The sequence below is a fragment of the Patagioenas fasciata genome, chromosome 18 (genome assembly GCF_037038585.1).
Source record: "Patagioenas fasciata isolate bPatFas1 chromosome 18, bPatFas1.hap1, whole genome shotgun sequence".
Classification (NCBI taxonomy): Eukaryota; Metazoa; Chordata; class Aves; order Columbiformes; family Columbidae; genus Patagioenas; species Patagioenas fasciata.
Genome location: NC_092537.1, coordinates 12033718 through 12060268, shown reverse-complemented (window position 1 = coordinate 12060268; position 26551 = coordinate 12033718). Strand labels below are relative to the sequence as shown.

Here is a 26551-nt window from a genome sequence, read left to right as displayed (position 1 = left end):
TTTGCCTTTAGAAGGACACACGTCATTTGGGCTTCTGAAAGTTTCTGCCACTGGCAGCTCCATCGCTCGCAGGAGCCCAGCATGTTCATGACCTCTGTGCCTTGCAGAACCGTCCTGCTTTTGGCTTTGTGCAATAAATAACAAAAAGCCCATTAAGCTTTGCCTTTCACATTCCTTGAGTCTCTTGAGGATTATTTCCTTAGTAGCATAAAATATCCTAGGATGGTGTAAACTTCTGGGGACAGAGGCTGGCTGGGAAGTTTGCAGGGGGAAACATCATGCGAAGTGTGGCTGGTTGTGGGTTCAGCTGCAGGTTGGAGGGGAGGGATCATTTCAGAGGGAATGATGGTCTCAGGTGAAGGGGATGGAAATGTTTGGAAGTGGAGATGGGGGTGCAGAGGTGGTGGGACTGCTGAGTCCTCTGCACTGAAAAGCTCAGTCATCTCCTTTTAGAATCATAGAATCATTTTGATTGGAAGAGACCCTCAGTATCATTGAGTCCAACCATAACCTGACTCTGGCACTAACCCATGTCCCTAAGAACCTTGTCGAAACACCTTTTAAACTCCTCCAGGGATGGTGACTCCACCACTGCCCTGGGCAGCCTGTTCCAAAGCCTGACAACCCATTCTGTGAAGAATTTTTTTCTAATATCCAATCTGAACCTTCCCTGGTGCAACTTAAGGCCATTTCCTCTTGTCCTGTTGCTTGTTTCTTGGGAGCAGAGCCCAGCCTGGAGAACAGGAGCTAAGGGGAGACCTTCTGATCTCTGAACTGCCTGAAAGGACCTTGGAGCCAGGGGGCGGTCAGGCTCTGCTCCCCAGGAACGAGAGATGGGATGAGAGGAAACGGCCTCAAGTCGCGCCAGGGGAGGTTGAGGTTGGATGTGGGGAACAATTTCTTCCCCAAAGGGCTGTGGGGCATTGGAACAGGCTGCCCAGGGCAGGGCTGGAGTCACCATCCCTGGAGGGTTGGACAGACGGAGATGAGGTTCTCATGGATGTGGGTCAGTGCCAGGGCTGGGTTAATGGTTGAACTTGATGATCTTGAGGGTCTTTTCCAAGCAAATGATTCTATGATTCTATGGAAGTTCCACACTTGTAGATGTCATTGACTGATCCAACCATTTGTGTTGGAGTGAAACGACCTGGAAGAGGCGCACACTCCTGCTCCTTTTGGTCTCATTTCAGGTACATTAAGATTGGGGACAAGGAGTGTGATTTCAACCCCGCTTTCCGCCTCATCCTCCACACGAAGCTGGCAAACCCACATTTCCAGCCCGAGCTGCAGGCGCAGTGCACCCTCATCAACTTCACCGTCACGCGAGACGGGCTGGAGGACCAGCTGCTGGCGGCCGTGGTCAACATGGAGAGGCCTGACTTGGAAGAGCTCAAGGTCAGGAGCTGGTAGTTTACATGGGGAGGCTCTACTATAAACAAAATATAGAAATATATATATATAAATCTTAAAAAAAGGGAAAATATATATGAATAAAATAGTGTTTCACATGCAAGATTGCAGAGATTGCTGAGCTCACCCCAAAATCAAGAGATTTCCCTTGAACTGATAAACACTGAGGAATGTTTTTCCTCAATCTCTTGTTTTCTTGGGTGTTTTAGGAACACTGAAACAGTTTTTGTCCAAAAATCTGGGTAAGAATCTTCTTTTCCTGCTCCTCTTGGAAATGGAAACTGAGATTCTCATTATATGAGGCTTTTCTGGAGTTTACAGATTTAATTTTGGGGGTAGGATTAATCTTACTTAATTTTAAGCATTTATGGTATAGGATTCCCACTGTAAATATTGTGAGGCTGGTAATGATATTTTCCCTTTTTGGTTTTTCCTCCCGCTTGTTTGTAACAGGCCAAAGTATTATGTCTTTCACTTTTTTAATACGTATGGCTTCAGATTCAAGACAACATTTTAAAGAAAATCCTTTGTTCTAATAGCACTTTTAACAATGTAACAAGTATGTATAATACTAAGTATTTTCTGAGAGTGGGAATAAATTTACTGCATGTGTTCAGTCAAGCCAGGCCGGTTTTGTAATAATCTTTTCATTTAATGAGATTCTGAAGTATTTTAGCTGTGCAGTCTTAATGATGCATTCAGTTTTAACCGGGCTCATGTGCTAATGAGCCAAAGGATGGCATCTGATTTAATGTGTGAGCCATGGCTGTCTCGCTGGGACCGAGAGTGACCCACAGGCTCTGGATCAGGGACATGCTCGGCACGGCTGGAAATGCTGCAAACAGCCGCTTTCCTTCGCTGGTTTGAGCTCAAGGGGGTGGCGGGGTGACCACAATTAGCACAGCGGTGTCATTAACTGCTCTTCTGTTAAGGACTGTTCCTCTCAGCCTCGGCGGCATCGCTGCTAGTTGTCGCTGTCACAATAAGAAAGACGAATTCGATGCCATGTGCTGTCACAAATCCACAATTAGGCTCTGAAAATTAGTGGCTCAAAATCAGTAGCAATTCCCTCCCGTGCTGTCAAAGAGCTGTGTATTAGAAAATAGTGAAAATTCTGTGAATTAGGGGTCGCATCTTTTGAAGTCCTCGCTTCTTCAGGGCGTGCGTGTTGTGGAAGGAGGAGGTTGTGCGCAGGACCAGGGAAATGCAGCCCTGGTGCCAGCTGTGGCACCGGCCCTGGGGGACGCGGGGCTGTAGTCTCGCTTCAGAGAGCACTAAGCAGATACAAATTGGTGTGGGATCTCATTTTCTTTTCCTGTAAGAATATTTAAGACCTTTTTCTCTGTATCACCACATATACCAGAGCCCTCTACCTCTCCTCTCCCACTCATCTACCTTGCTCCTGCTACAGTCCTGCTGCCCCAGCAGAAAACCAGCCTGGCAGTTGGGATGTTCTGCTGGATGGGGAGCAGTCAACCAAAAAATCAAATCACTTCTGTGCTGGGATAAAAGCAGAGACTTTCCTCCTTAGCTGTGGTGGGGGGCACTGCAGGTGGCTGCTGCAGCCTCCCCTGTCCCCAGCCTATCTGCTGACATGAAAAGTCACCAAGGCTCTTGTCTGCTAGCTCCTTGAAGCCAGATTTGATTCTTTGCATTCTCCTGAGGACAGGTCACTTCTTTAAGTGTGCTTCAATCCCTCCTTTCTGCCTGGGGACAAATGAGACAGGCATTTGGTGTCTGGCGAAGGTTTGGGGCTGTGGGCAGGTGGAGGTGACTCCTGCGCTAACACACAAGAGTTACTGTGCTCAAAATCTCGTCATGGGCAAAGCTGGAGCACACCTTGTAAACAGAGCCCAGAATGTGTTGTTAGTGTAATGAACAACTTAATAGCCTACCCAAATTATTCAAACATCTGTTATTAGTCCAATTTCAATCATACTACCAGGTTTTATATGTTTTCTCAACATAGGCTGTTTTAATATTCTTTTTCGGCATCAGTTCCCAGTTATTCATTCTTTCTGTTCCTTCTCATCTTTGAAGCTATTTTCATCTGATTCCCAGGATTGTGCTCCTGTTACAAGGGGCGTTTAGTCTGAGACCACATTTACACCCTACCGCGTGTCGGTTCTAGACAGTCTGTCCAGAACACCCGCTTGCTCTGACTCTCAATTAAAGCCGGTTAAGGCAACAGTGACCCGGCTGTGAGATAATCACAGCCGAGAAAAGCCAAAACCAGTTTAGGCCAAGGCAAGGAAAGCCGAGTCCTGACACCTCCCCTTGCAGGTCAGCACAAACCCTCTGGCCTTTAATGAGTCTCGTTTGTGATTTCCTTTTGCATGGGTAACTGTGGCCCATGTGCTGGTGTTGCTGCCCATGGTCCACGTAGTCTTATCAGGGCTGATTCCCATTATCTCCCCCTTCGCCACACTTCACTGTTTGGAGACAAAAGCCATTTTTCACTTCAGTTCATTGTCTGTTGAGTGCTGAGAGCTGCCTTAGAAAGAGGATTTTGGCATGTGGTCCCCAAGCTACACGGGAATCAGCCATGAGTTGAGGTCCTGCCTTGTTGATTCAGGAGATAACATGTGTGTGAAAGCCCCTGCACGTTTGGGCTGTGATGGGCAGTGTTGAGGTTCTTCAGGTTCTGCAGGAGCAGACTGAAAATACAGGGATTATTTTTTCTCTGTTTTGTGATGCTAAAATAATACAATAAAACCAGCAGGCAGGACGAGGAGCAGAAGGTGGCTGCTGTGGCTGAGCTAGGAAGGGCTTGGCTGTGAATCCTGCAAAACTGGCCTGTTGTTTTTGTGATTTTTTTTTTTTTTTTTAATGGAACAAAATTTTGAAGGCTCTCAGAGTAACCTGTTACCCAGAAGTAATGCTGTTGTAGATTACAGAATCCCAGAATGTTAGGAATTGGAAGGGACCTGGAAAGCTCATCCAGTGCAATCCCCCCATGGAGCAGGAACACCCAGCTGAGGTTCCACAGGAAGGTGTCCAGGCGGGTTTGAATGTCTGCAGAGAAGGAGACTCCACAACCTCCCTGGGCAGCCTGGGCCGGGCTCTGCCACCCTCACCATGAAAAAGTTTCTTCTCCAATTTAAGTGGAACCTCTTGTGTTCCAGTTTGAACCCATTCCCCCTTGTCCTATCATTGGTTGTCACCGAGAAGAGCCTGGCTCCGTCCTTGTGACACTCACCCTTTATATATCTGTAAACATGAATGAGTCCCCCCTCAGTCTCCTCTTCTCCAGCTCCAGAGCCCCAGCTCCCTCAGCCTTTCCTCACACGGGAGATGCTCCACTCCCTTCAGCATCTTGGTGGCTGCGCTGGACTCTCTCCAGCAGTTCCCTGTCCTTCTGGAGCTGAGGGGCCACAACTGGACACAATATTCCAGGTGTGGTCTCCCCAGGGCAGAGCAGAGGGGCAGGAGAACCTCTCTGACCTACTGACCACCTGTGAAATAGCGGATAATGAGCTCCACTGCAGAAATAAGAAGTGATGACCCTGTGACTGCTGAAAACAACAGCAGGATAAAGCTGCAACAGATGCAGGATGTTGTGGGGATACAGAATTAACGCACTTCCGTGGGCGCATTGCAGAAATCGTGTGATGATTACAAGCTATTGGAGCAAAAATCACACACGCCCTCGTTAATAACTTCAGGGCTTACAGTCCATGGTCTGGAATAATAACTTGCAAAATGTCATTTTTCAAGGCATGCTATGCTTGAATGACAGGAATGCACAAAATTAGCCGTGTTAGTTTTCTGTTTTGAGACTTGTAAAATATTTACCACCATGGGCAAACTCCTGTGTGTAATGCCTATGGAGCAGGCCTTTAAACCAGCCTTTTTTAGCTGAAATACCAATAAAAGGCATGCTTCAGTGCACACGCTGCTGAATCCTTTGGTTGACATTAATGTGGAATGAGTGTCTGTGCAGCACGTCTATGAAATTTCAGCCCAAATATTGAAAGATGACTTATTAATGAAGGAGTTAATTAATCCACCTGAAAACCTCTGACAACAGAGCAAATACTGCTGGCTCCCTTATGTGTTGTGGGATTGGAAGAGACACAGGGTCACTTTTCCCATTTTTGGGGCTCTTTCAGAGACTGTAGGTGGGTGGAAGGTGTGGGGATGTTTTCAAAACACTGTCTTTGGGGCATTAAATCACTTGGCTTTTGACACTCGATCTGCCATGTGCCCAGAACTTGTCTCAATTCCATATAAAGTTCACCAGGAGGGGTGAGAAGCAGCAGAGTCTGGCTAGGCTGACTTAAGCCAGATAAATAGATATTTCTAAGGTAAAGGTGCCAGAAGTATGGTTGAGATGGGGGATGAAGATCTTTCCATCTTGATTATTTTAATTTCCAGCATTGTAATATATTTCTAGTGAAAGAGCTTATTTCTCCTGAAGATTTTTGTGAGTTGGTGACTTGTTGGATATGGACCGATCCCCAGAGCTCTGCCCATGCCCAGGAGTCACAGAGGGCAGGACTGAGCGATATTGAACAATGGCAATTGTCAGTTAGAAGCTCGTTCCCATGTAGAGGTGGTTAATCTCTACCTTACAACAAGTTTTGTGGCTAAAACTTTCTGAATTTATTATTGGCAGTCAAATCTCACAAAGCAACAGAATGGATTCAAAATCACCTTGAAAACGCTAGAGGACAACTTGCTCTCTCGGCTGTCATCAGCATCTGGGAACTTCCTGGGAGACACAGCGTTGGTGGAGAACCTGGAGATCACTAAACAGACAGCTGCAGAAATTGAAGAGAAGGTACAAAGACAGTGATAGTCTAGAGAAAAGCATGTGTTATGTTATCTCCAAGGATTTCTGGGTAGAATGTAACTTTACTCTGTCCGCCTCTGCCCCTTCTGCTGAGTAGAGAATAGGAAGTGGTGTAAATTGAAGTGCTCTGCATTCTGGACAGCTTCAAGTCATTTAATTCTTGGGAGCTTTTATATGTTAAATGGCCTATTTAAGACCAAGACAAAACGTTGATGCCTGATGTAAAGACAATAAAATTTACACACTGTATCGAGACAGCTTTAAACTGTTCCAGCAGAATCCTGAATATATCACAGTTGTTCAATTAAGCTGGATTTTAATACCGACCAGGGAATCTGTTGAATAAATCTGAAAGAACCTGGGCCATTCCTTAGGGTACAAATCAGCGTTTGCATTAGCTGTGCAGTGTCAGCATCGCCACCCGCCCGGTTCACCTTGCTGGCCATGTGGTGTTAGTTCAATGCATGATGCTTTTGCCCTGTTGCTGAGGGGACATGAGAAGTGTGGTGCTCATGCCAGGATGGTGGTAGGACACGCACATGGCCAATCTCAACTGCTTCCCTTGGTCCTCTCACCTTCACACCTGGACGTGGCCTCCTCCAGCCCACAGGCCCGAGCTGCCTGGACAAGTTACCCGAGTGCTGGGGTCAGTCTAGAACTGCCCCTTGCTCCTCGGCACTGTAACCTCAGCAAACCGAGCTCCTTTGTGTGAAGAAACAGATTAATTTCTGCTAGCCATTCACAGTACATCAAGTGCATTCCCCTCCCTAAGCAGCATTTGCTTGAAGCCCCAAAGGGGATGCTGAAGGGATGTTTTGACATGACAAGCTTGGCATCTCCCTCTTGAAGCAGGTGTTCTGGAAGTGCTTCGATTTCTAAACAAGTTGTGAATATAAAGCTGGTCACTGCCAGCTCTGTGGCAACAGGGATGAATTTTGGAGTCTGCACCATTTTTTTTTCTGTGTCTGATACCCACATAGAAAGCTGCCTCAGGGTCCATTAGAGGTCTGCTTCTCAAATCAACCCTTGATCTTTCTTGGTCTGTCTACCCAAAGAAAAATGTTCAGTCAACATTTCCATTCCTATGGAAGTCCTTTCTGCTCTATTTATGTCTTCTCCACCTCTGTGGGGATCAGCGCTGGCTCAGCGACATGTAGCTGTGCTGCAAGACACTTATAATTGCACATAGCCAGAGCCTAAAATAATCCCTGAGAGGCCTGAGGATGTCACTTTATGTTGCTGAAGTGGAATGAAAGAACGAACAGGACTGAGATGACAATGGTGTGATGTATCTGCCAAATGGATTTTCAGCCTGTCCATCACAGAGCTATGCAGACACCTGGCCAGCAAGGTAGGAGTGCATTAAGTGCTAGTGAGGAAAGGCAGTAAATAACTGTAGTAAATTAGCAGTTCTCAGCCTTGGAGGAGGCTGCCTCGAGAGCAGCACTAAGTCTGTTCAGCTCTGTGTTATTAATGATCTGCACAGGAGGGGACAATTAGCAGGAGAAACTCATTGATGAGAAAAAACAATCCCAGTTAGAGAAGAGCAGGGACCTTAGTGAGAAGCCTGGAGGGGTCTCAGGGAATCAGAGGATTGGGCAGCAGAACGGAAAATTCAGTTAAATGGAGAATACAGCTGAGCAAGGGGGATGCTGGGAGCGGGCCGCTCAGGCCTGGCTGCACCATGGTTCGGCGGGTGGTTACCCACTGCTTGGCCTGAGGTCTTTGTGGCAGATGTCAACCCTCCCCTGGGCTGCACGTTAAATTTCACACAGATATTTTGACAGTGTTTTTGCTCTGTGTTTTCCTCCCAGGTCCAGGAGTCTAAGGTGACAGAAACCAAGATTAATGAGGCCAGAGAGCACTACAGACCAGCTGCTGCGCGGGCCTCTCTGCTGTACTTCATCATGAGCGACCTCCACGCCATCCACCCCATGTACCAGTTCTCTCTGAAGGTACCTCCCCACGGCTGCGGGGGCAATACTGCTGCTTCTGTGTCTTACTGAGGTTCAAAGTTGTCATCTTGGGCCTCCTGGGGGTATTTGAACTCCCAGACAAAAAAGGTGATCTAACCGAACCCATTCTGCTGCTTTGGTTTTAGGGGGAAGTTTCCTGTAGTTTATTTCTTTATTACTCTACATATATTACTCTTGTGTTGCAATAGTGTTTAGCACTCACTGGGAACTCGCTGCGAACACTGAGCAGAGCACGTTCATCACTGATGAGGGGTGGTCTGAATGCCAAGAGAAAAGGTCCGTCTGTGCCGAGCGCTGAGCGTGGGCCGGGGTCCCCACTCAGCTCCGAATTCCCCAGTCAGCCCATCACAGGTGGTTGGATTGGGATCAGGTTAGATGAGCCTTAATTAGCTATTTTTATTTGCTTGGTTTCTTTCTAAGCAGCTGAATTCTTGTGAAAAGACACGGTCTGACTGAGCGACGCATTGTTTCTAAAAATCCAGGAAGTTTCTTCGCAAAGCAGAACCTTACAATTTGTCCTTTCTTCCATATTCAGAGCCTTGGCCTGGCAGAACAAGATGAGCAATGGATCTAAAAGATATCATCTGGGGAAAAAGCCAACAAAGTATTTATTTCTATGCAGTTTATATATTTATGCAGAGATTTTGCGCAGTGTTTGAAGTCACTTGCTCCGGCAGTTAATCTTTTTATATTTACATTGGTTCTGTATCTGTGATGTCATCAGGGTCATAATGCCTGTGCAGATATTTCATAAGTTAACAGGGATTGCTGCAGCCCTTAAAAATTATCCAAGGTCTTGGTGTTGAAACAGTCCTGACTTCTTAAAGAACACCGTATTAAAACATCGCGTCACTCTCTATACACAGCCCTGTCTCACTGAGACCACATCACCAGGGATTTATTGCCACCTTCTATACAAAAGGCAAGTCATTCCTACTGCCATCTCTGCAACACAAGAGGTGTCCCCAGCAGCTGGGCTTTTGGGAGCTTGGATGTTTCCTACGTGACCCTTACAAAAGCTTTTCGGGTAGTCAGGGGCGTGGTGTGAAGTCTAACTCTGGGTTAGTGTCTGCGTGTGGCTGGTGTGAAGGAGTAGGCAGTATGTGCATGACTTGAATGTTCACCACCTTTTGGTTTGGAGGAGTCCTCTGGAGGGCTGGTTTCTGCTCTTCTCACAATGTTGTGTGGCTGTCAGACAGACAAGCAAGCCTGCTGCCTATAATGTACTTAGATTAGAAGTCCAGGTGGAATTTATGGGTGTGTTACCACCTCGGAGTGTGGCTGCTGGACTCAGCTATAGGCATGCTCGTGTTGTCACCGCAGCAGGGATCATGCTGGGAGAGAGACCACTTCTTACCCTGTGCTCCTAAAATAGAAGTAGAAGAGACATAACCAAAGGGTCTATGTTCCAAAGGCCTCGCTACTCTGTCTTGTCTACATAGACTACCCTTCCCTGCATAGCAAGTGTAACTCTGTAGTACGTGGACATGTTACATGGAGAACTACGAATGATGTCCATCCTTAGGAGAGCAGTTGGACCCAGAGCCGTTCTCACCAGAACACCTGGAGAACATTTCCAACACGACAGGTTGGTTTCAATGTAATTATTACTGCTCATAGTGATGGAGCTGAACCGTCCCACTCGCCACGTGGCAGCAAAGCCCAGTGGAAGCCAGTAGCTTTCAGGGGAATGAGAGTTTGACTGTATTTTCCAAGTTTCTTGACTATCTTTGAGACACCAGTGCCTCTCTATGGCAGGTGTGAACAGGCTGCGACTCTGCTCGCCACAATGGAGAAGCTACATCTGTGGAACAAAATACATGAGCAGGAGTGAATTCATAGTTCCTGTCTTTGTTTCATGTTTGGGCATCACTCAATCAGTTGTTTTCTGCTTCTTGACCGTTAGCAAGTGGAGTTTCTTTCAAGCCATCCCCTTTGTCTTCGGAGCTGCTCAGGCCAGGGTTCCTTCTTCCTGTGCTCTCTTTATCCCTGAGTGGCTTCTAAGGACAGTGCAGACAATTTCTGGCCTTGCCAGAGCAGTCTTGATAAGTCTGGCCAGTACAGACCCAAGGACCTTTCAGAGTATTTATTGATGAGTTCCAGCTTTAATGTTTTGATAAATTGAAGACTTTTTAATCATGCAAGAAAGGCATTTTGGCACATGGAGGGTTAAATGAGATGTTGTGTCCTAATCTAAAACTTCTTCCAGATGATTTCTTACCTTGACAAGTGACCTGGAAAAAGTAACTGAGAAGAGAATACAATATTTGGAGCCTCATGCACAAAGAAGCCTTATTTTTTGATATCTACGACTCACATACTGAAATAATTTTATCAGGAAAATGTGCAGAATATCTTTTGGGCAAGGGTCCCCCTTGAAAGATGCATTCCTTACACATACATAATAGATAGAGGAGTTCTGAGGTTTCACCTTTAATCTACATCTGCTGTGTTTGGTTTGGTTTATGTTTTCCAGTTAACATTAGCGATGTGTATAAATACATAGAAAATTAGTGGATGAAATGTTTGTATCTAATAAATTTTGATGACAGATCATAAAACATCGTGTAAAGATGCACAGACATGATTTTAAACTACTTACTGCACAGCTAGAAGCCCATTATAAATTAGAGCACACAAGATTTATATGCAACTGCAGCATGTTTTAACACAATTTAAAGAAATGTAAGCAGGAAAATCCATTCTACCATTATTTAATAATGCAGTGGGTATCAATGTTACTATAATTTGTTGAGGCATCATTTTTCCATTGTAGACCTTAAAAATAATGCTGCCAACATAGTCATGCCTTGTCCAGCTGGTGCTATTAATTTGTATTGGCCTGGTTATTTCCTGTTAGCTGGGTCCCAGTCTATGGAGCCTTTGCATTGCTAATTTAGTTTTGGTTTTTTTTTCAATTTTTCCAGTTGCATTTGATAATTTGCTAATGGGTTTTCTCCAGACAGCTTTGGAAGTTTTCTTGTCCTTTCTTATTTAGATCAGAAGTGTTATTACAAGGATCCTCAATATCTTATATAAGAGCATCACTTGATGCATGTGCCCATCCCGAGGGGGTTTTTCTGATGGGTTAATCCCGCTTTCACAAGGTGAAATCCTACCTGCCCTTCTCATCTTGTCCTTTGCTGAATCCAAACAGTAAAATACTCAGCGGATTTGTTTTTTTTAAATTGGGGAAATAGTTTTTTTGTAACTTGAAACACTTGTGCAATGGGAGGCGGGCTTTCCTCTGGGAACGCCACTGTCTTTTGGCTCAACGTTTGTGGAGAAAGCCCTATGAGAGAACACACTTGGTCAGAGAAATGTTTCCTATATCCACTGTGTCTTAATTCAGTCAGCCTGTCTTGTCACTGCTTTCTCAAACCCCGGAGAGCACCATCACAGAGTCACAGGATCCCAGACTGGTTGGGTTGAAGGGACCTCTGCAGATCCCCCAGTCCAGGCCCTGCTCACGCAGGGTCACAGAGCAGATCACACAGGTGGGTCCAGGCGGGTTTCAATGTCTCAGAGAAGGAGACTCCACACCCGCTCTGGGCAGCCTGGGCCAGGCTCTGGCACCTCCCAGCAAACAAGTTTCTGCTCATGTTCAGATGGAGCCTCCTGTGTTTCAGTCTGTGCCCGTTGCCCCTCACCCTGGCGTTGGGCACCACTGAACAGTCTGGTCCATCCTCTGACACCCACCCTGAGATATTGATCCCATTGATCAGATCCCTCTCAGCTTCTCTTCTCCAGCTCAACAGCCCCAGCTCTCTCAATCTCTCCTCACAAGAAAAATGTTCCAGACCCCTCAGCATCTTTGTGTCTCTCCACTGGACTCTCCTTGTCCCCCTTGTCCAGAACCAGACATAAAACTGCAGATGAGTCACTGCAGATGTCACATGGAATGTGATCGTTACCTGGCTCTATGTTCCTGGAAAAGCAGCTGAAGGCAGATACAGGGTTTGGTCTCTAGACTTGTTCCCCAGCCTCCTGGAGCTGGTGGGCCACACTGCTGGGCAGGGGGATCACTTTGTTTTTGGCTCCAGAGATAAAGCATCTGAGTTGGCTTCACTTATTACCACTGTTCAGGTGATACCCAGGAGCACGCAAAGACCATCGGCATCTTTCTCTGTCTCCCCACCCAGGCGTTCAGTGTTGTGTTTCACAAAGCCATTGAGAGGGCACCTCCCGACGAGAGCCTCCCCCAGCGCCTGCTGAACCTCATCGACAGCATCACCTTCTCCGTGTTCCAGTACACAACCCGGGGGCTGTTCGAGTGTGATAAACTGACTTACACCGCTCAAGTTACCTTCCAGGTAAACACCTCTGGTCCACACAATTTGTATGCAATGATTTTACAGGTAAAGATACTGGCATGCAGGGAAAGCTCAAACTGTCACAGCTGTGGCCTTCAGCATCAGAGCAGCAAATATAAAGGCTGAGAAACTTCTTTTCTGTCTCTCTTGCTGATAACAGCCAGAGATGCTGTGTTTGATTTGCATTACACTGACTCTGAGAGAGTAATACCCACTTGCAGGACCTGAAAGGACAAGGCAAGCCTGTCTTGAAGACTTACTGGTTTTATCTGAAATAAGTATGTGCTACATAGCTGCTGTCTTTGTCTGGTGTGTTAGTATCATCTTGAGTGAAATCAAATTCAATCAATAAATAGTGCTTGGCATGGTGTGGTGAGGTTGTGATTAAGTTTGTGTGGGGAATGGCTGTGTAAATGCCCTGACATGTTGAATGCAGATATCAACAAAGTCAGAACTGCTGGAACACTGTGCAGGTCTTGTAAACCTTGATCAGTAATTGGCATCATGTTTTCAACTCTACATAATGAAGTGCTGTGTGTAAAAAGGAAAGTAAGTATATATATATACATACACATATATATGTACAAACAATGGACTCTAACGATATACTTAGTAGATTATCTGTCTGTAAAAAGTGAGCTTGTATTTTGCAATGTCAGCCTTAATTTTGACCAAAAAGATACCTACAGTTTCTATTATATATCTCTAAATAAAGTATTTAAGTAGCACATATTGTGCTTGTAACTACACTGAGCATTACAAATAGTTAATGGGTAACTTTAAGTTGTTAGGAAAACCAGCGTTTCAGTGTGTGGAGACAGTTGAGTGATGAGACCCAAGATCCTCCCATATAATAAACCAGTTGGCTCTTGAGCTGAACAGCTCACGACCATCATCGGTGGGAAAGATGCCAGGCACGCTGCAGATGCCACTGCCTATTGGGCAACAGTGAGATGCAGTTTAAGATCTGTGACAAGTAAAGGCAAACTCACCGCTCTAGAACTGCTCTTTTTCCACCCAGAATTGATGTTCAGGGTTTTGGAGTTTGTCTCTGATGGTTCAGCAGTCCAGCAGAGCACTTGGAGCAGTGGCTCCAACTGGACTCAGGAGCATGTACAGCTTTCCAGAGTTACCTCCAACATAGCTCTGGCAGTCTGACTCCATGTATTAATATTCCCAAAAGCCACCATTGGTGGTAAAAACATTGGTAGGAGCTGAATGACCGAGGTGCTCCGTAGTGTTTGAGACCTCAGGGACCTGCTTATTCTCTTGGTGCATGTACCATAAGGTTTGGTTTGTATTTTTGTTTGTTTGTTCATTCATTTGTTTTCAAATGACTCTCAGTATGTCCCTGCTCACTTTCAAAACTGAGCACAACAGTGAGAGGTGGACAAGACATACCTTGCATTCGTTAGGGATGTACGTGCTCTGGTTCATTTTAAGAAGTCATCTGTCCTCAAGCTACTGATATCAAGTGCAGGGACGTGCAGCACATCCTTCAACCTGTGTCTCTGCTGGCAGGGACTTGTCCCCAGTCTGCTGTCTATGAATGTGGATCACAGCGCTTGCTACATAGTTTTGATCCTCTTACATTGCCGATCTCCATCCTCATTCCTGGTCCTCTTTTGGGGAGACCCAAAGCACCCACACGGTGTGTTTCATCACACCCCTCCAACATGGAGCACTGTGTAATTTTTAGCCACGCATTTGGCAGTTATGTGAGTTGAATAATTAATCTCTCCAGTGTATTACTGCTCTGTATCCCGGCTTCTCAAGGTTATCTTGTTTGTTTGGACTTACAGATACTTCTGATGAGTAAAGAAATCAACATAGTAGAACTGGATTTCCTACTAAGATACCCAGCGCAGACCAGAGTCACAAGCCCCGTGGAGTTCCTGTCTAATCACTCCTGGGGAGGAATCAAGGTACCTGTTTCACATGAACTGTGGGAAATCAGCATCCCTTATCTCCTCTAAAAGCCCTTCAGCAGCCTTCGGGTTGGTACTTATAGTTTCTGGTGAACAAAGTCCTGACCGTACCTGAGAAGTGGCACAAAAATGCCATGGAAATGGAGAGTTCTGTAGGTACAAGACTGACTTTGTGTGTTCTTCATGACTGTGCCCCTGATGATCTGTGTGTCCTCAAAAAGGTGTTTTTTCCCTCAGAGATTTAGGCTTCTCTCTCTGTAAGAGAGGAGTGAGAATATCGCCTGATTTTGTGGTTATAGATTGTGAAGGACATGGGGATCTTCGCTGTATTTGGGAGGAAGTGGGAATTTAAGGTAGATACGACCATCTGCAGAGATGTACTGGGAACAGAGTATGGACAGCTGGCACACCTTCTGCAACCAGATACTATCAGAGCAATGAGAAGATTCAAGAACTGCCATGTGTTTGGAGTGAGAGATGAGGAAGAGCAACCCAAAGAGACAAGAGCTGTCCCATCTTTTCTCCTATTTGTCAACAAGTGTGAATTGTGCTGCTTTTGGACCTGATTCAGCAGGGTGTGATTTGGTTGCTGGAGGGGGTTGGAGGCTTATCCTGAGTTAGGCAGGAACTGAGGGGACTGTCACCAGGCGTTGCTTTGCAATAGCTGTGAGACGAGCCCTTTTCACTCAGCTTCTCCTCTCCCACTGAGTCCGTTGAGGTTTTTGGTTGAGGTGGTGTCACAAGGGAGTAATTTAGGGTTCTGCTAACTGCAGAACAATGTTCAGATTTTGCGGGGAAGTGCGACTTTAAAGAGTTGGGTGGCAGGTTCACTCTGTTATTTACTACATGGGGGAATATGTCAAGCCAAATGCTGCTGACCTTCTCTCCAGGAGCCTGTACCCGTCGCAGTGCAAATTTTCTGGTGCTTCCCCTCCCTGATAACCGTTCGCTCCAGAGTCTGTATTTTAGAACTGCAGAGGCAAACTTTCAGGCGAGGCCTGATAACTGTATGGAGAGCAGACTTTCGGGAAACAAAATTCTCGGGAAAAAAAGAGATTAATGGAATAGAATAGCAGGAGGGCTGGCTCAAGCTGGGTACCTGTGCAGAGGTCCAAGCATAGAAAACCATAGACTTTTGTATCTTTACAAACCATTTGTACCGTGATCCAGTCCAATAGCAATATTTCTCTTTGGGGTCTTCTTGCTTCTAATTGGATCTTTTTCACTGATCCAACATGTGCCTTTGTTTTGCAGGCACTGTTTATGGTCCATAGTCTCATAGGTGCTGTTTTGTGTGAACCTTTCTTCTCCTCAAAGTGCAAATCAGGCCCCGTCCCGCAGATGTCTGTGATGTCTCCGCATTAACCTTGGAATCATTATTGTTCCCCAGTCAGTTCCATTCTTCCCAGCAAAGTGCCAACGGGACCTTATCTTGCAAGTGCTCAGTGTGGTTTGTAGTTGCTTTTGGTAAATATGAGCACAACTTCACAGCTTAAGTTTTTAGCAAATCCAGCTCACCAAGTAACATGAAGCAAGGACTATATTAAAAATCATACAACTCATACCTCTAAATGATTAATTGTATTTAGTGTGCATTTACTTAAGCTAAATTATTAAATTTAAATTGGGCTCATCCACTGACCTGTGAGTAGTAAAACTATTGCCATACAGCCCACTCAAAGTGAGCTCAGCCAGGCTGTCTTATTTATAGAATAAAGTGGTTGACTCATAGTTAATTGCACAGAGTAGGAAAAGTCTACACAAGACTCCCTGCGCCCACAACTCATTGGTGTTCAGTTCCCATTCTGATCTCTTGTGGGTTTCCTACCAGGAGTTCTTGGCCCGGCTGCAGCTCAGGCCTTTCCCTCCTCTGAACCTGAACCAAACTGCTGCTGGTTTGGCTGCAGGGGCGATTGCACCCACCACAGATGGAAACTCCTGCACATCTCAAAGAGTTTCAGTCGATGGTCAATAATCTGCCCCACTTCAGTGTATTTCAGGATTTTCAGATAGTGCATTCCATATTATCGAATTACCGAATGCATTTCAGATTGTCTTTTGTGATGATCGTGGTATTGATTTTACCATAAATCATATTGGCCAGTGTCAACTTTATTATTGTTTATGTTCTATTAATATGTGTTGGTTTATTAGCTTTTGAGTTTTTGGCAACTCTAGTTACTCCAGGCATGGTTTTAGTGCAATCACATTTTGTCACAGACTGCTATAATTAGGTTAATTAGTCATGGCTTCTATACAGCTCATTAATAGGCTAAAATCTCCTTTTCTTTCATCAGGAAGATTAAGTGCTATAATAAATTGTTTCTTCAACAAAGCTTGAGCAAAGTGCATTTCAGATTCATATTTCAAATTCCGAGTGGAATTTAGCATTCTGCTAATTTTTTATGGAAACACTGAAAATGCTCCTTCACAAAACGCTCCTTTCGCCAGGGGTTCCAGGCCAAGACAGTCCTGCCAAAAGAAATCAATACTGATATTTATGGCCCATTCTGTGCCTCCCACTTTGGGCACATTAACTTCAAAGGAAACCTCATTAAATGTTGAGGACTCTGGGCATGCAAATAGCCTTGTGTGACTTGGATTATTATTTATTGTTCTTCTTTGAATAATAATATATATAGGCTAATAGTTCCTTGCATTTGTGCAGTTCATGATGCTGGAGCATCCGACGTGTGTTTATGATCTAGTTTTCCATCCTCTTTCAGGAAAATACAGGGTGATTCGGAAAGATGGACCCAATTTCAAAGCAGTGTATTTCACCATGGCAACGTGTTACAATTACACAAAAATTTACAAATGGATTAATGAGTTACCACATTAGCAGTAATCATTGAAACTCGATGTCTCGCCCTTTCAAGTGAGTAAGAGTTTGATTCATGGGCAGTTCATGGCTGCTGAAATACAGAGATTTCAAACCGGGTCCATCTTTTTGAAACATCCTATGGTTTAGTGAAACGTTTCACAGAGCTTTTTGCTGTCATGTGTGTGCCAGGGCAGCTCAATATTTACCCCGGAATGAAGAAACCCACATACCTGTCCAGAAGGGCACGGTTTGTAGGGAAAGGTAATATCTTTCATTAAATCTGCTGATAAAATTGGGAAAGAAAAGGTGAGTTTCAGGCTTTTTAGCGCTGAAACAATAGCCTAAAACAGGAGAGAATTCAAACTCGGTACAGGTTGAGAAAAACTGCTCTGAGCTTAACTTGATTCTGTTCATCACTCAGCTGGTATGGGAGAAGAATTAATACCTGTGGAGGGAAATTGCTCTGCTCTGGAGCCAGGGAGATGCTAGCAAAGGACACTCGTTATCCTCAGTGCAAACTCTGCCTCTGGGTCATGGAAGGGTTAGTTAAGAGCAGGAAGGGGAGGAAATGTTATCATTTAATGAAAGCAGTGCCTTTGCTGAGTCCCTGCTTCAGGTGTTCAATAGAGCTGGTTGTTTCCGTTCCAAGGCCTGTCTTTTGCAGGTGCTTAATAGTGATCTCTTGAGAAATCAGAAGTATTCTTTTACTCTTAATGAGATTTTCTGTCTTTTTTCAGTTTCCTTTATTACAGTAAGTTATACTTTCCTCACCCTCTCTGTTCCCAGTACTCGGCTTGAAAGTTTTGGTTTTGGTTGGTACTTCTTCAGAAGTCTTTTGTGTGTGCACCAGGTTGTCCGTATCTCCTGACTCGGCTGTTGGTTACCTGGATACACCTGGATACACCTTAAACCGCAAAGGTACAACGATGCTACTGCTTGAACTGCACAGGATGTCAGGCCACAGCCGTGTACAAATGACCATCTTGATAGTTTTGTTGCAAAATTTAACTTCACATACAATCAGTGTAGAGCTTGTCCTCTGTAGGGTTTTTCCCCCTTTTTTTCCTTCTTTCCTTCACTGGAAGGTCTCCGGTGTCATAAGATGAAGGTGTTGACACCTGGATGGAAGCTGAGTATTGTCTCAACTGAACTGGGTTTTATGATTCTTGGGGCTTCCAGACCATGTCCAGATTAACAAGTAAAATGGGTCAGCAGCTGCTTCTGGCCATGGCTGTGGGTGATGTGGCACAATGTGAATCCATACAGCAAAACTCCCCTCACCTCCCAAACCACAGAGGCCTCATACGTTGTTTACTGTGGACAGACCCTGGACTGTCCTACACCCTGGGCTGTGTCCCGAAATTTTCTGAGAGCCGATGAGTTTGCCAAAGTCAAATGTGAGCCAGCAACACACTGGCAAGCTCTGTGGCTCCTGGTGAGCTTGTGCCTGGACTTTCTCTGTAGCCGCAGATTCAGGAGCAGATCAGCAGGCAAGACAAAAGTGTGTGTCTTCTCCTCACCGTCTGGGTGTGAGATGGGCAGACAGAAACTCCCTCCCCCCATAGTCTGAGGCAGTTTTATTCTGGAACGGCTTTATAGGTGCATGAGCATGGTTTTAATCCTGATCTAACACAATCTGCCTTATTAGCTCAGGCCAAGCCTCACACGATGCATAGTTGCGCATTTTCTATTGAGTGCCCAGTGCCAAAATACCACCCATGTGTTTCTTAGAGGTTCAGCAGAGCAGTTTGTACTTGCCTAGAAAAAATCACACGAAAGTACCCAGAGTTAAGCTGAGCTCTTCCTGAGCTTCACCACCACCAGCACAGCCAGCGACCATGCCCTTGCTATTCATTTTCACCGCTGCCTTTTCCCAAACCTGCCCTTTTTAAAAGACTGGGGCAGTTCTGAGCCCGCTGAAGTTTGGGTGAGTGGATTTCCCTGTGGCCCTGCTGTGTCCACACCGCCTCGTGCCTTCTGCAGAACCACGGTCCCATCAGCCGGGCGCCCGTCCGGTTCCCAGAGGCGGGATGCGGGCGGCGCTGGGTCTCCTGTGCACGGATGCGCATTTCCTGAGTCTTCTTTTCTTTGTGATATTTTCTGCAGTGCCTCTTCATCTCGGAATGCAGATGTGTCCCGTAGGATAAGTGAGGCTAGTTAATATACAGCAAGAATACACCTGGCCAGCTCGGATTACTTCTTCATCCCAATCATTTCCCTCATCTTTTTCTGAAAAGGAAGGATTTTCATTATGCAGATATGAAAACGCGACTGAAAGGGCATTGTCTAATAAATGTGATGCGAATAATGAGCTCTAAATACTGAATTCAGCTTTCGAGGAGGAGAACAGCAGTAGACAAAGTAGTATATTAACTCCATATTTATAATTTTGCAGAATGCAGATGATAAGACCGCGTGTATGGCTTATGAGATAAAATACCAAAGCATATATTTTACATTTAAGAAACTGGATTTTTTTGACGAAAGAACAGAACTCTCTCCTCCAACTTTCACTTTTTGTGCTTTCTGGACACTAACATTTTTCATTCTTGTCAAGGATTCATTGTGACACAATCTGCTGCTTATATTGTGTTCTCTGTGCATAAGCAAGGTCCTTTGATCACACTGGACAGATATGAAACGCTTGCAGCTCACAGCTTCCCGTAGACATTCAGAATTATTATTAAGCCAGAAAACCATAGTCTTAATTATCTTCTATTAACTCTGCTCTTCAGATCTACAGCCTTTTGGTGCATCTTTGATAGAAATCATTGATTATGACACTTTGACGTGCATTTATCTTCTCTCATCTAGAAGTTTCCTGAGGACATTCATCTGTCCCCACTGGCACTCCAGTCTCAGAGAAACATTCCCAATGTCTCACAGAAATAACCCTTCTTTTCTTTTTAACCTTCTGGCTGGTGATCTGATGTTTATCTGAAATACAGCAGAGGTTTTTGACTACACCAAATATTTCAAGATGTACTTTGTTGGTTTGGTTGCAGTGGAAACTGCGTTTTTCTGGACGCCCCCACAGCAGCATCAGCCTCTGTCCTGCACTCCCCACGACACAAACCTGCTGGCAGCTGCTCATTGGGCATGTAGAAGTTCCTTCATTCTTTAAATGGAAGGAAAGGGAAGTAATTGCTTCATCAGAGGTATCTTTTAGGTATCAAATGTGTCTTTTGTAGACATTGTACATCTTCTGAAGTCATCTGCTTTACTTAAAAAGCAGAAAAAAACCCCAAACCAAACCAGTTGCAGTGCACTCTTGAGAAGATACCGGTGACCTGTGGGCCCAGGAGTGAGCTCTGAGGTCTGACAGCTGAGCTCTGCTCACAGCCGAGGGTGAGCCAGCCCTCATCCCCTTTTGGGCATCATCTTACCTACATGTGTAAGATGCCTTTTGGAAAGGCAATGAAGGCAAATGGCTTGGATTTGACTCCTCTATTAGTTCTTCGTTTTAAGCCAGATCTGCCATAAAGGACCTTGAGGGTTCCCGAGCCCTGGCTCAGGCTGCCCAGGGCATGTGTGGAGTCTCCTTCTCTGAGACATTGAAACCCGCCTGGACCCACCTGTGTGATCTGCTCTGTGACCCTGCGTGAGCAGGGCTTGGACTGGGGGATCTGAAGAGGTCCCTTCAGCCTCCAGCCAGCCTGGGATTCTGTGACCTGTTGGAGCTCCTTGTTTCTGAAATGTGGTAGAGCATGTGTTGGTTCACATGAACACCTGTAGAGACTGCAGATTAAGTGCTCAGCCAAATTTTGTTTGGGAACAATCTCTGGAACCCTGATGGTAACACCAAAACCTTACTTGCTTTGAGGCACATGAGATGGCCTTTTGTGGAGAGACTCATTGTCTTGGTATCATCCCCACCGTGTGATCACTGCATCACTGACCACAGTATCACCAGTACCTGAATGGAGCATCCTTGTGCAACCAGTTTAGGCTGATAGGGCCATGGGTACATGCTTTTGACTTCACTCAGAGTTGGCCAAGCCTCTGCTGGAATCTGATTCCATCTTTGAGTGTTGTGTTCGGAGAAAGATGTGGACCTTCTAGAAACGGGGTGGAGGAGAGCAGTGAGAAGTGTCAGGTACCTGAACACCTGACTGCGAAAAGAGATTGAGGAGAGGGAGAAGGGATTATGTCTGAGGCCCTCAAGATTACAGGGACAGGAGGGCATGGTCCTCAAATGTGTACTCCAAAGGAGAGTTTTTCTGTATCAGTAAGGGATAAAGCAAGGTGCATCTCAAAGTAATGCGAGAAAGATTCACACCAGACATTTGGAAAGTCTTTGTGATAGAGGATAGCGAGGGACCGGCATAGATTGCTTGCAGTTTTGGTTGGTGAGCTCGTTCGAGCAGGTCGTGCGGCACACGGATGAGGATTGTGCCAGGGACCTGAGTGCACCAAGGCAGCTTCTTGACTCTGGTTGCCTGTTCTTGAGGCCAGTTCTGCTGTGGTGCCCCCATGAAACCTTGGGTGAGGCTTTTGCTGTGAGAAGAGCTGTGAGAAGCCTCATTGAGAGATGAGTCTATACCTGTGTGCACATATATGTACAGGCTGCCCAGGGCAGTGGTGGTGTCACCATCCCTAGGGGGGTTGAGCAGACATATAGATGAGGTTCTTAGGGATGTAGTTTAGTGCTAGATTTAGGTTATGGTTGGACTCGATGATCTCATTCCAACCAAAATGATTCTGTGATCTGTATCAGGACACAGAACCACAGACCTTGAGAGCCTTCCAGCTGGTGACATCCTGGAACAGATCCTTCAGTTGAGCTCTTCCAGTCCATGAGACATATTTTCTCTTTCAGTTTTGTTGTGCATTGGCCCATGGTGAGGGCCCATCTGTGTTTCGTAACAGTCAAATACAGGGAACTTTTCAGGAATACACAAGTACCACCTTTCAGCTGTCACCCATGGCCTGCTTCTGGTTCTGGCTGCGTGTCCCTGATGTGCTGGAGAGCATCAAAGAGTGAAGAAGAACCATGGGAAGTGTGGCTTGACAGAGCAGCATTGTCAAAACCACCTGTACAACACCTGCAGAAAACACAGGAAAAATGGCAATGTGAACCCAGCTGTGAAACATCGCAGGCAAAATCATGAAAATTTGGTGGGTGCTTACAAGCAACTAGAATAGGAAGATTATGACTAATTCTCATTTCTGTTGCTGACTTTTCTTATCCAGTGGAGCTGCAAGAACCTACTAGCAGGAAGGACTTGAGTGCTGAAGCTGTCGCTTTCTGATTCATGATACAGGTTTCACCTGGAATTTCCCAATGAAAGGTAATGAGACCCAAGTCATCACTCCTCAGACCACTGCTGTTGTCCAGCCATGAGGGTTCTGTGTGTCATGATGTTCCAGGAAGGATTCTGCAGATAAGAAGAAGCATGGTTTTTTGTATAGTGTCATGTCATGGCACTACATACGCTTTAGTGCAATTTAGATATGGGGAGAAAGCAAGGAGTTTGAATGAAGATGGGACACACTGAGCAGTGAGTTTGTCTATCAGATTTTATGAAAGAAACAAGGATGATTAAAACAACATTTTTGTGTCAAGAGCTGATTGAAGTTTGTCAAACCCATCATGTCTTTATTTTTACCTTGGGTAGACGTTTTTCTTATAAGTTTTGTAATTCAGGTAGTGCAGCTAAACAGAAAATAAGACCTTCAGTGAATGAATAATATAAGGCAAAACCTCAATGGAAAAGATGGCAAATAATCCATCATTTTCTACATTAATCCCTCTAGTTAACAGTAGTGCAGTAATTCATCTCCCTATACATCTATTTTCAGAATGATGCAATCTATCAATTAAAGCCAGATGCAGGTTGGACTTTCCCATTCTTCCAGGAGCTTTTTCCAACTGCGGGGATGCTGGTTTTCCTAACGAGATGTGGGCCACCTGCAGGAAATGAAGGGAAGAAATTATGAATATTCACAGAAGCCTATATAAGCAGAACTTGCAGTGCTAATCTAAGATATTTAGAAGGCGATTTGAAATGCGTGAGGTTTTTCCCAAGCTTCAGGCAAGCAAAGTGTGTCTTCTCAATGTATAGGTACAGTGGGATTATTTTTCTTTAAAGCAAGATGTATCAGGAGATAAGACTGAAAGTGAATCAGATATAACCAGTCTCATGGCTACCAGGGAATGTGGTTCATAGGTGTTAGCAGCTCACTCTGGCAGCGCTGGTTTGACTGGCTCTGTATTCTGAAGGAATGCCTAAACTTGGGGCCAGTTTTGCCCAGATGGTGTCCATAGGATAACTGCCGTCACCGACAAGAGCAAGTGTTTTCTCTAATAAATTTACAAAAGCTTGGTGTGGTGTATTTGGCAGCAGGAGATAAATCACATGCAGTAGCAATGACACCAGACCTTGGAAGCTGTTCCTTTCACTTCAGACTCAGCCCATCCTCTGCAGGCAGCGAGGGGAAAATGAGCCTATCTTCAGCTCCTTGTGCCCATCTGGAACGTGTCCCTGTCCCCCGCGTTGTTGTGTCTCTGCAATGATCCCGTTTCCCTTCATTGACTCTCTGAAAGGCCTTGTAACTAAGGACACCCTGTGAGGACACCAGCATTGCCCTGCGGTGACAATTAGGGTTTCTTTCTCCAAGCCAATGGCTGATACATGTTGTATTTCCTACAGCCGTGGGGGGAAAGAGAGTATTTTGCATTCATGAATGTGTCACATTCACAGATCTGCTGCCACGTCGGCTCCGGTTTAAAGCTGGTTCTGACTTAGACGAGAAAATGTCAAGAAAACCCAAAGTGATAAAGCAAGTTGTCTATGATTCAGTGAATGAAAAATCATTTTCTCTGAGAAAACCGTAATCCTCGCCTCGATGTGATATGAAGAGCCCCGTTTTGCTCCCAAAGTCTCATTTTGAGATACAAACTCAAGACCCTCCTGTTTCCAGCCACCAGAGGTGATTGTAGGGTCAGTTTCTAAAACAGGATCTTTAGTCCTCCTGCTCTTTTGATCGTATTTTATTTTGATCGATGTTTTCTGTGTGTCTCCATTTCCATGACAACTCTGATTGACAAATGGATTCTTCATTATGCGGACAAAAATAGCCACGCTACAGGTTGATGGGTGGTACCCACCTGCTGTCCCAGTGGACCATTCCCGCCTTTACTCCTGCTACTTGGAAACAGTGAAGTCTTATGGCTGGTGTCAGTGCCTTGGAAAATTTCACAGCAGAGGTATAGAAAAGCAATTAATATTCACAGAAAGATTACTGATTGAGATAGCTTTCATTGCACTGGCTTTTAAATAGAAACATCTCTTATTAATACCATCACTCCTAATAAATGCAATTAAAGTTGTTGACTACTGAAAATTTTAGTGTTAATTTATATAATACAGACTTTATACTTGCAAGTAGGGCTTTCTCGATTCTGCAACATGTTGTTCAGGGGGAGAGAGGCTATCATCTCTGATTACATGGCTGTCATTTAGTAAGAAGAAAGCAATTTTTCAGAGTCTCCCTTGTTAAACATCACCCAGAGACTTCTTGAAGCAACAGCAGCCAAAATTCTGAAGTGGTATTTTAAGTAAGTCACTTCAAAAGTCAACAGTGTTAAAACATTTTATATAAGTGTTTGCACTGATGAATCCACTGAATTCAGCTTTTGCCGTTCTATTGTGTTCAGCTATGAGAGGTGCATCAAATACACTTACTGCTTTGAGGACAAGGTGTTGGCAGATCAGAATAGATAGCATTGATCCCGTGAAATTCGATTTCTCATGTTCTGTGCTCCGTTTGCTGGTTTTTCACAAAAAGTGGGATATGGCACTGATTTTTGGAGCAAGTACTTCTGTCGCTGACATTTCTCTGTGTTAATCCGTACATGGAAAGAACATCTGCTGCATCGCCACTTTCCTCACACTCCTCTTCATGGAATCCTCAGGATCCCAGGGAGTTTGGCATGGAGATGGTCAGCGCCAAACTGAGTCAGTCCATGCTGTGCTCTTACCTGTGTCTTTTGTGGAGATACTGATGAATTCGTGCCTTTGGGCAAGGCTTGATTTGTTGGAAGAGCATCTATAGTTATATCTGCAAGTACAACTCTGCCTATAGCTCCAGTTCTGGTCCTGGAGCTCATGACCTGTGAGGGAAGTTGGAAGGATTTGTCCAGCTGTGGGATGACAGAGCCAAACTCTCCTTGTTATTGGCAGTGAAAGTTATTAGGATCAACCGTGGCAAATTGCAGGTAGGGAGGTTCAGCTTCAACATATTAACCAAAAGAATCCTTTTTACCAGGAGAATAGTGCAGTTCTACAACAGAGCACCCAGAGAGGCTGAGAGCGCTTTGTTGTAGAGGTCGGCGTTTTGGTAGACAAAGCCACAGCTGGCCTGGTCCAGCACTGCCTGTAGGCCTGGTCTGAGCACAAGGCTGGACTAGACACCTCCAGAGGTTTCTTCCAACCATTGCTTCTGTGATGGTATCAGTGTATATTCAATAAATGGCCTGGATCCACGGCACCCACCAGGAACAGCTTTGCAACCTCCTTCTCTCTGTCATCTACCCACATTCCCTCTGCTAAAAACTTGAAGCCATTTGTCATAAGGAGCCTCTTTTTCTGACTGCTTTCTTCCCCTAGTTTGCTCTTTGTGTTGAAGTCCAGCTCAACTCAATTCTGTCTATTAGAAATACCAAAGTTTGACGCTGCTCTCCTCTCCTTGGGAAGCCCAGCTCTCCTGCACCTCTTAGAGCAGAACAGCCTTCAGTGTTTTCTGCCTCGTTTGCAGCAGCACTGTATCCTGGGCAATCTCTCAGCATTTCTGTCAGGGCATTTCCATGACTTCCGAAGCCCTTTGGCAAGTGTGTATCTTTGCAGTTGATCTGAATGAGGTGTGACACCGGCATTTTTTAAGGAGCTTTCTTAGTTGCTTTCCGGAACAGAGCTGGACAGGACGTGAGCTGGAGCACCAGTGGTGCAGAACACCTCTGCCCGGCAAGAAGCTTCTGCTTTGCTCTGTGGCTTTCTGTTTCTATGGAAAATAGCTCATTCACTGTCTTTTATACTCCACTTGTCTTTTCCACGTCATGTTCAACTGCTTACAGCTTCAGATTATGCAAAATGCTCTGAAGATGTTTGTTTCAGCGAGAATTTTGCTTGAAATCCAGAAGAACCTTACAAGCTGTGCAATACGTTTTGCTGCCACTTGTATGAAAGATAATTTGGATTCTTTATTTCTTTGCATAACATTTATAGTTGCCTCTTTCTAGCAAAAAATCTAGCTACATTTTCATTGTAATTATCATTTAAGTACTGGCTTACTCAGCTGTACTT

At 45.1% G+C, this 26551-nt stretch overlaps 1 protein-coding gene across 24 annotated transcripts in view; it reads left to right on the top strand.

Moving 5' to 3' along the window:
* The window catches only part of LOC136109475 (dynein axonemal heavy chain 9), a 195468-nt gene that overhangs the window by 122392 nt on the left and 46525 nt on the right, over positions 1 to 26551 (top strand). For all 24 annotated transcript variants that reach the window (XM_071816490.1, XM_071816503.1, XM_071816491.1 and 21 more), the window contains 5 exons: positions 1191 to 1395; positions 6029 to 6193; positions 8020 to 8160; positions 12324 to 12494; positions 14297 to 14419. In XM_071816490.1, the coding sequence (XP_071672591.1) occupies positions 1191 to 1395; positions 6029 to 6193; positions 8020 to 8160; positions 12324 to 12494; positions 14297 to 14419 (805 nt within the window). The remainder of the gene's footprint in view (positions 1 to 1190; positions 1396 to 6028; positions 6194 to 8019; positions 8161 to 12323; positions 12495 to 14296; positions 14420 to 26551) is intronic.